Here is a 13803-nt window from a genome sequence, read left to right as displayed (position 1 = left end):
AACCTGAAACCCTTGTCCCAAGCATTTTAAAATGTCCTAATAGACATGGAATGGGTTCAGACCCACATGAAGGGCCAAACATTTCTGCCTTCATATTCATCCTCTTCTCCCTCCTTCCCTCCTCTTTTTTCTCCCTCCTCTTGTTCTCATTTGTTTTTTTGGTGGGTGACTCAAAGGTACATTCACAACAGTTTTATTTACAGATCATTTTATGGTTCTTTTCTTGTAAGCTTTGGTTGTGACATTGATACCAAAGTCTGGTGTATCTGCCAAGAGGCACAAAAGATAAACTCTGACCTAGAAGACAGGAAAGTGTCTGGTACATTGAATCAAAAATATGATGAGTGATGATTTTAGCAAGCTTCATATAATTTTTTAGAAAAAAGTTATCCTGAACCATAATTACTAATTTTAGTTCAATCTCATAACACCAGGTTAGAGATTCCCAAAATAGTTTCCTCTGTTCTTTGTGTATCATTTTTTGGAGAAGTGATAAAGTGCAAAATTGAATTCTCTTTTACCAAAATTGCAGTGCTGAAAAAATGTTGCACATGTAAAATCATATCATCATATGGGAATATTGAAACCATATGATGCACAGAGGGTGCAAAAGTGAAATTTATATGCATTGAGTGTTTTGTATTTCAAAATATGGTGTGATTTCTCATGATTTTTGAAAAGGTGTTTGGAGTTTTTGCACTGAAGTAAAGTGGAAACATAGTAAGACTTCCTTGCTAACATAGAAATGCCCATTGCTTCTGTAATAATCATGAAATAGTCTGGAATTTTGCAACAGAGGGTATGCAGGCTTGCCAGGAAATCTGACCATCAGCTAAATAGCTGTTTCTGGGAGATAAAGCTGTGGAGTCCCTATTTTGCATGCCAGGACTGAGCTTCTGTCCCCAGGCACTGAGTGGGTTCTATGTGATTTCTTCTTGCTGAATTGAAATTGGCTTCTGGAGAGGTGAGGGGGAGAAAGAAAGCACACTTACTTCCCCTGTCCTGGAAGAGATTTACTCCATAACCAGGATTCTGCTACCAGGGAGCAGCAAATTAATATGCATTTCCCAGCCAGGGTTGACTTTTTCATACCTGATGACATGGCAGTACTTTTAGATGATAAGGAAAATCTCTGATCACAGTAGGAACATCTGTTTTTTTTCTGGCAAATGGAAGTTTCCCCCACCTTGCACAAAACTCAGTGGTTGCTTGGGGGCAGCCTTTTAGGTGGAAGGTAAGCATTATAATTTTTTTTAAAAAAATAATTCTGTATAGCATTTTTCTTATATGGTTGTTTAGATAAAGTAATGACTTTAATGAATTGTTTGTCATTAGCAGATTTAATGATTAGGATTTTATTATTTAAGAAGTCATTAGAATATTGGCACTTTTTTTTTTTTGAGATAGTTTTGCTGTGTGGCTCAGGCTGGCCTGGAACTCATGATCCTCCTGCCTCTGCCTCCTGAGTACTGGGATTACAGAGTACTGGTAGGGTTTATGTTTACAGAAAAGGTGTCTGTTTTTGCTTTGATGTTTACTAATGTATATAGTTTTGGGATTAATTTGATCATGGAACGAAGTAGATTTTAAGTCACATTCTCTATCACTACAAATGCAGTTCTAACTTGTTAAAATATAAATGGCAGTAAAATTTGAGGGGTTGGTTTTTCTGTCTTTAATTTATGAAATACAGGTATGAAATATATTTGATATATATTTTCACTTTGTAATTGTAGTATGACCTGCAAATGAGTATGTATGTAGTCTTACATGATATAATTAAGACTGCCATATTTAAATTATTACCCTAAAACAAATATTTTCAAATTGAAAATAGAGCATATTATATATATTTTAGTGGAAAATGGTGACCGTCTAAGCACATATTGTGAAAGAGAAAATACATTGGGCATATGACTTTTCTTGATCCGCTACCACCACAAATACAGAGCCACAGCCGCTCAGGCTGACACTCTGCCCTGGACCCAAACTAAAGGCGAGACTGTGTAAAAGAACATGGCTAACTAACATCCCAGGCCCCGGCTGGTGCAATCAACAAAAGAATATGTATGTTGTATAATGATTGTAATATATTCTCAAAATTCTTTACTTAATAATGATTTAAGATTATTGTGATTTACTCATCATTACACATGAATTAATATATGGATTCATCGTTTACTTCGCGATGTATTGGGGTAACTATATTATTATGAGGGGTTAATGTCAGTTTTATTTTTCTTGTCCACTAACTCCTCAAGGTTGATTGTACAAGTAGAAAATTGCAGAATTTATTAGGTACAGTGCAAAAAAGACAGGTCCTCTGATGTTTAGCCATAATCTCCCTTAATACAATTATGTTGTGCTACCCTGTTGTATAAATTGCATGTCATAATTGACTTAAATAGAAAAACAGCACACTATTTCTTAGATGCAATTAAAAATAATCACATTTTCCACAGACCTTGTATGCTGTAGGTGTGACCTTAAATTGCAATAAGCATGTATCAATGATACACATCTTTTAGTATAAACTTAAAAGCTATCATGCCATTTCACTGGAAAGCTTAAGTTTATCTGGATACCTCTTTAACATATTCCATTAACAATTTTTCAAACAACTTACTAGAGAGTTCTGCACAAATTCTAGGATTCTGAAACCATGTGAAATAGGAAACATGAAAAATCCTCAAGAAAAGGCCACTCCCATTGGTGTAGGCCACTGAGCTAAGTGCTTGATTTTAAATGTGAGTGGAAATCTCTGTCCAGGCTTCACCGTAACAGTGGAAATAGCAGTTGTAAAAATTTAAATTGTGAGTTAGCATTATAAAGGGGGCGTGTGGCACAGTGAACATGACTGCAAGTTCCTGTGGTCTACCTTCGGTGTTTGCTACAGGTATGATGTGAACATACATTTTAGAAAAGTCCTCCAGCAGGCAGTGGTGTAGAGCAGGGTTGGAGTGGATAGGGCTAGAACCACTGTTAAGAGTCAATGAGGGACAAGTCCATTCAGAAGTAAAATCTTGGCAGAGAAATTGAATTAACTGGAGATTACAGGGGGAGGAAAGAGAGGAAGATGATGCTGGATATTTAAGGAAAGGGTCATGTATTGACACAGGACGTGAGTTTCATTCTCCATCTGTTGAGTTCAAAGGGTCTTTGGGCATCCTGATAGGTGCCTGCTTTTCAGGATAGAAGGGTTTTGAGTGTGTCCAGGGAGCTGGTGGTGAGTGGTCCATAGACAGAGTCCATGAGGACCATTTATGGGAGTAGGAGCAGTGATAGGCATTCAGAAGGAGCAAAGGAGCCAGCCACGGACTGCATTCCAGACCCCAGAAGCATGAGAATAGTAACACTGGATCTCTTCATTCACATTTTCCCTTTTCAAGTGATATTTTATCACTGTGCCTTCCAGTTTTTCACCTAACATTTGTAGCATTCATTGATTATCTTTGAATTAGTTATTTTCTTAGGAGTTAAATGGTGTTTTTTGTTCATTCTATGATCTGTTTCCACAGTCCTTGGCATTAAAAGTTGTACTTGGGTTTCACCTCCTTTACAATTGTTGTTTTTGGACACATTGAAGGTTCTGTCACACTTTTTATGACTTATTTGAATTTATTGTCAGTATGTTTATGGACTATGGGATGACACAGTATTTGTTTTGTCCTGAAATTCTTGCTTTAAGAAAAGTGTCTTAGTATTTTGAGATCTGGTGGGTCTTCGTTTCTTCATTTGCTCTATTCCTTTCCTTAGACTTTGGCCATGCTTTCTCCTTAGCATTTTTATGCCTGTAAGCAAGGTCAACTCCTAATTTGTGACCAGGCGCATGGAGCTGCAGCCTTGAGCTAATTGGCATTTTTCTTGCATGTGATTATGTTCCGTTACAGCTTTCTGAAGCTGCAGTGAGCAGAAACTTACCGACTTTTCCTTGTGGAAAGTCCCTACTGCTACAGAGCTTTGAAAGATGATTTTATTGTTTTGCAAGTTGATTCTTTAAAGTTCATAACGTATCATGTCAAAATTTTTATTGGTAAACACTTGTAGATTTTTTTTTCTTATTTTCCTATGTCACAGTATTGTCATAGGTCTAAGGCTGTGAATTCATGCTTGCTTTCTTCTCTGGTAGACCTCATGAAGGAGGAAAAAGCCATGTCCTGCTCTGCAGCTAAGGTCTATACTGTGGAAACCTGTTTATTGGAGTGTTTCCTTGTTGCAGTGTTTGGTGCTCTTCTAGTATAAGGAATGAAGAATTAAGAATAACTCATGTTTATAGCCAGACTACTCTTAACAGAGTTGTTAGGGGAATATTATATTTCTGTTAACTTGGCACTCTTATGTAAGCAGGTTGAACTGAAGGTAACATTTTAAATTTGTTCTTGTCAGAATTAATTTCAGTTTAGTTATTGAACTAAAATTTGACTTCCTACTTTGTCCTAGATTTATTATTTCTTTTCAGAAAATTGAAATTGTTTTATAGCTCAAAAATCAAAGCAAGGCCAGGTGCCAGTGGCTCATGCCTATAATCCTACTCAAGAGGCTGAGATCAGGAGGATTTTTTTTTTTTCATTTTTCTTTTATTATTCATATGTGCATACAAGGCTTGGTTCATTTCTCCCCCCTGCCCCCACCCCCTCCCTTACCACCCACTCCACCCCCTCCCGCTCCCCCCCTCAATACCCAGCAGAAACTATTTTGCCCTTATCTCTAATTTTGTTGTAGAGAGAGTATAAGCAATAATAGGAAGGAACAAGGGGTTTTGCTGGTTGAGATAAGGATAGCTATACAGGGCATTGACTCACATTGATTTCCTGTGTGTGGGTGTTACCTTCTAGGTTAATTCTTTTTGATCTAACCTTTTCTCTAGTTCCTGGTCCCCTTTTCCTATTGGCCTCAGTTGCTTTAAGGTATCTGCTTTAGTTTCTCTGCGTTAAGGGCAACAAATGCTAGCTAGTTTTTTAGGTGTCTTACCTATCCTCACCCCTCCCTTGTGTGCTCTCGCTTTTATCATGTGCTCATAGTCCAATCCCCTTGTTGTGTTTGCCCTTGATCTAATGTGCACATATGAGGGAGAACATACGATTTTTGGTCTTTTGGGCCAGGCTAACCTCACTCAGAATGATGTTCTCCAATTCCATCCATTTACCAGCGAATGATAACATTTCGTTCTTCTTCATGGCTGCATAAAATTCCATTGTGTATAGATACCACATTTTCTTAATCCATTCGTCAGTGCTGGGACATCTTGGCTGTTTCCATAACTTGGCTATTGTGAATAGTGCCGCAATAAACATGGATGTGCAGGTGCCTCTGGAGTAACAGTCTTTTGGGTATATCCCCAAGAGTGGTATTGCTGGATCAAATGGTAGATCGATGTCCATCTTTTTAAGTAGCCTCCAAATTTTTTTCCAGAGTGGTTGTACTAGTCTACATTCCCACCAACAGTGTAAAAGGGTTCCTTTTTCCCCGCATCCTCGCCAACACCTGTTGTTGGTGGTGTTGCTGATGATGGCTATTCTAACAGGGGTGAGGTGGAATCTTAGTGTGGTTTTAATTTGCATTTCCTTTATTGCTAGAGATGGTGAGCATTTTTTCATGTGTTTTCTGGCCATTTGAATTTCTTCTTTTGAGAAAGTTCTGTTTAGTTCACATGCCCATTTCTTTATTGGTTCATTAATTTTGGGAGAATTTAGTTTTTTAAGTTCCCTGTATATTCTGGTTATCAGTCCTTTGTCTGATGTATAATTGGCAAATATTTTCTCCCACTCTGTGGTTGTTCTCTTCAGTTTAGAGACCATTTCTTTTGATGAACAGAAGCTTTTTAGTTTTATGAGGTCCCATTTATCTATGCTATCTCTTAGTTGCTGTGCTGCTGGGGTTTCATTGAGAAAGTTCTTACCTATACCTACTAACTCCAGAGTATTTCCTACTCTTTCTTGTATCAACTTAAGAGTTTGGGGTCTGATATTAAGATCCTTGATCCATTTTGAGTTAATCTTGGTATAGGGTGATATACATGGATCTAGTTTCAGTTTTTTGCAGACTGCTAACCAGTTTTCCCAGCAGTTTTTGTTGAAGAGGCTGCTATTTCTCCATCGTATATTTTTAGCTCCTTTGTCAAAGATAAGTTGCTCATAGTTGTGTGGCTTCATATCTGGATCCTCTATTCTGTTCCACTGGTCTTCATGTCTGTTTTTGTGCCAGTACCATGCTGTTTTTATTGTTATTGCTTTGTAATATAGTTTGAAGTCAGGTATTGTGATACCTGATCAGGAGGATTATAGTTTGAGGCCAGCCCAGGCAAAAAGTGAGAACCTACGTCAAGAATACCCAACACAATAAAGGGCTAGTGGAGTAGCTCAAATGGCAGAGCACCTGCCTGGTAAGCATGAAGCCCTGAGTTCAAACATCAGAACACCACAAAAAAGGTCAAAGCAAGTAATAATTTATGATTTAAAAGAAACATCCTGTAGCATTTTGTAGTTCTGGCGAGTATTAAAAAACTCAGTTAATTAATATTTATGTAAAGACATCACTTGTCATAGCTATGTCAGGGTAAACTTTTTTGTTATATTTGCTTTTGTTTGCAGTTAGCTGGGTACCAGGTTTTGAACTCAAAGTTTTGCACTTGGTAGGTAAGTGGTCTACTCCTTGAGTTTTGCCACCTTTTATTTTTCAGATAAGGTCTGGCTAACTTTGCACAGGCTGGCCTCAAATCAGGATCCTTCTGTCTCCATCTCCTGAGTAGCTGGGATTACAGGCATGTACCACTTCATCCAACCTGAATAATTACTTTTCTATTATGTATCAAGTATTGTGATAGGCATTTTTCTTGTAAAGGAAAAATGCCATGCTAGAGAGATAATCAAAGTCTTGTTATTTTTCCTTGATATCTAGGAATATTTTTTATTTTTTTGTGTGTACACACTTGGCTCAGGAGATTGACTTAGACTGCAGTGTGAAATAAGCAAGTGTTTTTTGTCTATTGTCCACATATGTGTGTGGCCCTCTTTCTTGCTGTAGTTATTAGACTTCCCTGTTCTTGGCACCTGACTGCATTTCAGAAGTCTTCTCTGGGTAGAATATCCTCACTTAGCTATTTTTTATAGACTTGGAAAAATATTTTAAATATGTAGAATAATTTTTCTGCTTCTTTAGGAAAATTCAGTTGTATCATTAATTTGCAAGGTCTGTTTTTTACAAGATACCTTTTCCTTTCTTTTTGAATAGAAAGATGAAAACTATAGAAGCCTCCCACGGGATACCAGTAACTGGCCTCACCAGTTTCAGAGAGACAGTGCTCGCTCATCTCTGAGTGCCAGCCACCCAATGGTGGACAAATGGCTGGAGAAGCAAGAACAGGTAACTCAGATGTGTCTGTGTGCATGTGTCCTTGGTGTAACATCCTATCTCTCGTGCCAAGAGATTTTTCTCTGATTGCAGTGATGCTCAAAGGTAAATTACCCTTGCAAGCTATTTGGTCCCAGACTCTAAGTCTGAGTTCATTGAATCTAAATGCAGAAGAGTTTCGTTCTGGTCCCTGATCAAGGATGTCTAATGAGTAGTTGTGACTATTTGCAGTGGATTTTCTGAAGAATCATGACTTCAGAGTTTAATGCTAGAGACACACATACTTGGCAGGGGATGAACCAGCTGGCAATTAGGCTTTCTAGGCTCTGTTCTTTGATAGGCAAGAAGTCAAGGATCTGAAAGGCAAATGAAAACTTTCTGCTATGCCTGATTTGACTTATTTGATGAGCGAAATATATACTGTAGTATTGTTTCACAATCTAGATTATTTTTTCATGTTTGGGCACCTCTCTTTATAAATGTTAAGGAATTATTTTAGGTTTATATGTTTTTAGAATTGACTAGTTCACTCTGCAGAGCAGCCATCTACAGTTCATGATGGCAGAACTGTTTACCACTCAGTAGAAACAACTGCTCACAGAGGCTGGGTGTGTAGCTCCATAGAGCACATTCATAGCTCTATGTGTGGGGCCCTGAATTCCATCCCCAGCACAAAAAGGAGGGAGGAGAAAGAATTGTTATTTACAAAGTTATTGCATCACTGTCAGAGAAGTCTTTCCCTCCTACGAAGAATAAGAATTTATCTGGTAAATTAATTCTTCCCTTCTTCCTCCCTTCCTTCTTTCCCAGTGTTTTCTTTGTCATTTTACAGCCTAGTACTTTATTGAGGTATGATTGACAAAAACTATATATTTAAGGATGCAATGTGATATTTTGATACATGTATATATTGTGAGATGATTATCACAATCAAGATAATTACTAAATTCATCAGCTTACAGGAATGATGTGTATATGATGACTAACACTTGAGATCTACTCTTTTAGCAAAATTCAAGTATGCAATGCTTTAGTAATTATCTATTGCTCACTGTGCTGTGCATCCGATCTTATAACTGGAGTTTCTACCCCTTGCTCAATATATCCCCCCCTTCCCCCACTTATCAGCCTCTGGTACCCACCATTTTCTCTGTACGAGAATTTGATCTTCCTATTAAGATGCCATATATAAGTGAGATCACACAGTATTTGCCCTCCTGTGTCTGGTTTATTTCACCCACTATAATATCCTTTTGGTTCACTCAATTTATCACAGATGACAGAATTTTCCTCCTTTTTTAAGGCTAAATGATATTCCTGTGTGTACACCACATTTTCTTTATTCATTTATGTGTTGATGGATACTTAGGTTCTTTCTGTATCTTGGTTGTCATGAAGGATGCTTTAATGAACAAGAGAGTACAAATATGCCTTCCATACAGCAATTTTATTTCCTTTGGATACACATCCTGAAGAGGAGTTGCTGGATCATATAGTAGTTCTGTTTTTACGTTTTGAGGAACTTCCATGCTATGTGATATAGTGGCTGTACTCATTTACATTCCCACCAGCAGTGTTCTAAAATTCCTTTTTCTCTATATCCGTATACTTTTGACTTTTTGGTAACAGCCATCTTTACAAGTGTGAAGTGATATCTCATTTTGACTTGTATTTCCCTCATGACTGGTGATGTTGAGCATACTTGAAAGTTTTGAATAGTAAAAATTCACATTTTTAGTTGTTTCAGGAGTTTCAGGTTCCAGGCCCAAGCTCCCAAGTTTCACATGTCAGGTCTGGCTATCAGGTCCAGCCACTTGCCCCAAAATGCCAAGTAAAGAAACAGAGAAAGATTTAATTGATGCAACATAGGCATACAGTGGAAATAAGCAAGACAGCATTTCAACCATCTTCCTAGCTCAAACATTTGCTTTAGATTTTAATAGAGGAGAAAGAGCTGGAGGTGTGGTTGAAGCCATAGAGCACCTGCCTCACAAGCACAAAGCCCTGAGTTCATGCCCCAGTACTGCCCCCGTCCCCCAAAAAAATTAAAATAGAGGAAAGAGGATTGGGGCAAGGGTAAAAGTATGCTTAATTATTAAGCAGTCCCAGGTGTGTTCCTGTGCTCATAGGTAATAGTTATAGGTGATCAAGTAGCTCATTGTCTCTGGATTGGATAGTTAGAGGCTTTGCTACCTGACTGGGTAGCAAAGTGGATCTTCACCCCATTGGATGTTTACTTATCAGTCCTGTCCTCTTTGGATTCCAAGGTGACTGAGAGAGACTACAGGAGAGAATGGCTCATGCTAGGGACACAGATACAAATGAAAACTGGGATGCCAAACCTTTATTCTGCCTTTATTTAATTCATGGGCCCAAGTAAGGAGTCATCCTATAGGAAAAACAACTTTTAAGTACCTGTTACAGAAAAAAATACTAAGTAATTGCAAGATTATATGAACGGACATTTTTATTGCAATATTTGGAGAAAAACATGTCATCCCAAGCTTTCCGAAAGAAATTTAATTAAAAGAAATTATAATCCAGTTAATTATAAAGAAATAATTTACTAATGCAATTGTAGGTGTTTTTAAGGAAGTGGTATTTTTTTTCTTTGTAATTTTGATATAAAATAGTTTCTTTTTAAACAAAAGAGATTGCATTGAGAAGTTACACACTGTTTTTTTTTTTTTTTTCCCTCGCGGAGAATGAGCCTTGATTTGAAATATTTATTTTGCAGTAGGGAGGTTTTGGATAAAGAGGTGCCCCCTCAGTCTATGTAGACAACATTAGCTAACTGAGGCTTGAGCCTAAAAACATCTTCCTTGGACAGCGTTTAAAAAACGATGACCCTTTTACTAAGTTTGGCATGAATGAGACTGTTCACCTGGAAGAGTAGAAGCCATTGGTTTCTCTTCAGAAAAACAAGGTAGAGTGATATCTATTTAATAGGACAAGAACCACAAATACAAAATAAAACAAAATTCAGGTTAAAATTTTTGCCAGAAGTAAGCAGTATTATTCAGACAGAATAAGAGTGATTAATTCTGCTTTGTACGCTGGAAATCCAGTCCTACTATTCTCATTTAACTGTGGGTTTATTCAGTTAACTACTCCCCATGAATCATCTGACTTTAATGGCCTGATGTCTCTTCTGAGGCTTTTTTTACTGTTTAGTTTTGTTATTAAAAATAAAGAGGATTGCATCCTGTAGATAAAAGAGTATTATGTGTGGTTAAAAAAAAATCTACTCTCTGTATTGACAATGTGGGCTCACCAGGGTAGAACTGATGGCTGTCTTCTTTTAGGGATGCTATCTGTCCTGAAGAGGTGAACAGAGTTCTAGGTTTGATATGCCTCCATTGGTTTTGTTTTTGCTGTATTTCTTACTAGAGTGCTTGTCCCTCATTATTTCTGTTTTTGAAGGCAATTATGACCACACCCGCTTTGCCAATGGGAATAAACAGTGGGGATGCGAAGGAAAAAAGAATGCTGTGAGTGCTGAGCTAGCAGGCACCTCCCAAAGCAGAGAGCAAAGGGGGTTTCAAACAAAGGAGGTGATGTCTCTTACTAGACCTCTGTACAGGGAGTGTTTTGGGTCAAGAGCCACATGACTTCCAGCAATAAGGGTCTTGCTCTCAGTGTGAATTCACCTCGCTCAGAATAGCCTGTATCTCAATCCTGAATCACATTGCCCTCAGGAGTTAGCAGACTGTGTATCTTTCAAAGAACTTCCTTTTCCTTTTTCTTTTTTTAAGGTGTTTGGATTTGAACTCAGGGCCTACATCTGGAGTCACTCTATCAGCCCTTTTATGTGATGAGTTTTTTTTAAGATAGAGTCTCACAAACTATTTGCCTAGGCTGGCTGTGATCCTTCTGATGTCTGCCTCCTGAGTAGCTAGGATTACGGGCATGAGTCAACTGGTGCTTGGCTAATAACTTGCTTTTCTAATGTCAATCTTGTGACTTCCTTTTTCTGAGATCTCAGAGGAAACACAAAGCATTTGAAAACTAAATGGTTTGTTCCAAAGTAACACAACTCTGAGATTCAGAAAACTGAAAAAAGCAACAAAATTCTTAATTTACATGTTGAACAATGCTTTAAAAGGTTAAAATTCCTTTTGGTTTTTTTCGGACATATTTATTAGCAAAATTCATTACATCATACTTTACAACAGTTATGGACCTTAGGTCTGTGTCAAGAGGGCACTTACACCAGTATGATTTATTTTTTGGTATAATGAGTGAAGCCCAAACTGCAGTCAGAATAAAAGTTATAACAATATAGGCATGAAAAGTAAAATTTAAATGAGCAAAAATACCTTTGTGTAATAATGACTTTTACCATGAAATGAAAACCATAGCATATTAACTAGACCTAATCTGTGATTACAGTGGGATATTCACAGTTATCTTCTGAGTAAATAAATGAAAAGGCTAATTTGTTTATCTACATGTTGCTTGGTAACTCTTAAGATTCTTTCTAAAAAAATGTGTACAAAAATCCTGAAGAAAATATATATAAGAAAATAAAAAATATAAAAATTCATGTAAGAAATGTTACTTGTTCTGGAATAAAGAATATGCATACAAACATTAAGAACCTGCTAAGTGAGGCCAGTAGGAAAATGCCGACAATGAGAAACAATGCATTTTCAGTTGTACTTTAACCACAGTTATTCAAAAACTGCATAAAAATTATGCCTACTGGAATATTAGTAATACATTTGAAGTCATCCATGAATCCAGCATGGTTCTGAATGAAGAGAACTTTGATTTTAAAGGACACTACCCATTAAAATCAAACCCAATTGCTGTAGCAAACTTACAGAATGATGTCACCTTAATGCATTTAGTTTCTTTTTATGAATGTTGTTGTAGGTTGAGACAGGGTCTTAGCTTGTGAGCTCAAATTGTTAGCGGTATATTGGAATCTGTGACTTCTAAATTCTTTGTCCCACTGGGAAGAATCCATGACAGGACAAGTGGGTGTAAATGGAGTTTATTAAGAGTTAGGGAAGGGAAATACAAAATGGAGCATGGTGGGCCCAGTGGAATCTGGAGGCCTAGAGAGTGAGTGCTTTTAAAACTTATGCTAACCTGTGGCAAAGGAGGAACCAAGTGATTCCCATCCAATAATCAATGAGTGGGGCAAGGCATGGACAACCTACACACACATACAATATTAAGACATATTTTCTATGAGTCCTGAACTTTCCCTAATTCTAGCTTGCCTCAAAGTGATCCTCCTGACTTTGCTTCCCATGGAGCTGGGACTACAGCCCTCCACCCCCATCCAGTTAGCTATCACCATTTCTCTGAGTCAGCACAGATTATTATTTAATATTGGCAAATAATGGATCATACGCTGACTTTGTTCTTGTTTCCTCAATGCTCTGATGCAATTTATAAATTCCACATAACAGAAGTCAGGAACTTTACAGTTCAGGATGGGAATAATTTAGTACTAGAAAGTAGAGGGACCTGAAGGAAAAAACAAGCTAATGGGAGCCTGTCATTTTCACTACCTTCTCCTAGTGAACAGACCTGACTCAATTAGCAAAAACAGTAAGGAAGGCACCTTCCAGCTGCCACTTCTGCTCTGCAGTGGGGGAGTGACTGCCCTGACCTTTAGAGAGAAATCTACGTTTTAAGGTTCTTTCCATCAGTAAAAACTTCATCTTGTTGGCAGATTATACTGAAGGAAGAAAACTGTTAAATGTGTGATGTGGGTGCATCTCCAGTGTGACCTTAGATGTGCAGACTCTCACCTTTGCCCCTTTCCTAGTCAAAAAGGAGTCCCACCATCCAGTGCCATGTCTCAAAATCTCAAAGCTAGGAGTTTTAGGAGCATTGACAAAGTCTTTTTTATTTTATTTAATTTATTTTATGTGTTGGGATCAAACTCAGGGCTTTGGATGTACTAAAACACAAGCCCTACTGCTGATCTACACCCCTACCCCAGGGTACCTTTTGTTTCTTCTTATTTTATGCATCTTTGTCACCTTCTCAGCCATGACACTTTTGCCTTTTACTTTTCTGTGCAGTGTTTCATTCCTGACCTTTCAGTCTATAATTTTCCTGAAATGAAGATGGCCAGTAGGATTATAAGTATCTGTTTATGCCTTATCTTGAATTTGAGTCCTAGATATTATAAGAAAAATATAGGTGAATATTAAATAGAAAATATTTTATACAAAATACTGCTAGAAAAAAGGCTTATCATTTGTCTTATTCTCAGAAAAGAATGTTTTCAAAGTATAATTTATGCATTATATGTAATATTTGTATGATAGATAATAGTTATATTCACACAGCATGGAAAAAGTAAACTTTACTAATTTGTTTTAGTTTTACTTTTCCATCAGTTTTAAATATCTAGGACAAAAGTAAACTTAAAACCTAGTGAAAGCAAATTTTAAACTGAAGTAGGAGGATTATAAATTCGAGGCTAAC

The 13803-nt window shown here is 37.3% G+C and overlaps 1 protein-coding gene across 39 annotated transcripts in view; it reads left to right on the top strand.

Annotated features, from left to right (window-relative positions):
- The window catches only part of Pard3 (par-3 family cell polarity regulator), a 689221-nt gene that overhangs the window by 299030 nt on the left and 376388 nt on the right, over window positions 1-13803 (top strand). For 35 of the 39 annotated variants that reach the window (XM_074056357.1, XM_074056354.1, XM_074056352.1 and 32 more), the window contains one exon: window positions 7231-7362. The exons of the other annotated variants lie outside the window; for them this stretch is intronic. In XM_074056357.1, coding sequence (XP_073912458.1) covers window positions 7231-7362 — 132 coding nt within the window. The remainder of the gene's footprint in view (window positions 1-7230; window positions 7363-13803) is intronic. 39 annotated transcript variants of the gene reach the window in all.

The sequence above is a fragment of the Castor canadensis genome, chromosome 15 (genome assembly GCF_047511655.1).
Source record: "Castor canadensis chromosome 15, mCasCan1.hap1v2, whole genome shotgun sequence".
In the NCBI taxonomy this organism is placed as follows: domain Eukaryota; kingdom Metazoa; phylum Chordata; class Mammalia; order Rodentia; family Castoridae; genus Castor; species Castor canadensis.
The sequence above is the reverse complement of the archived record's forward strand: the minus strand, read 5'-3'. Positions and strand labels throughout refer to the sequence as shown.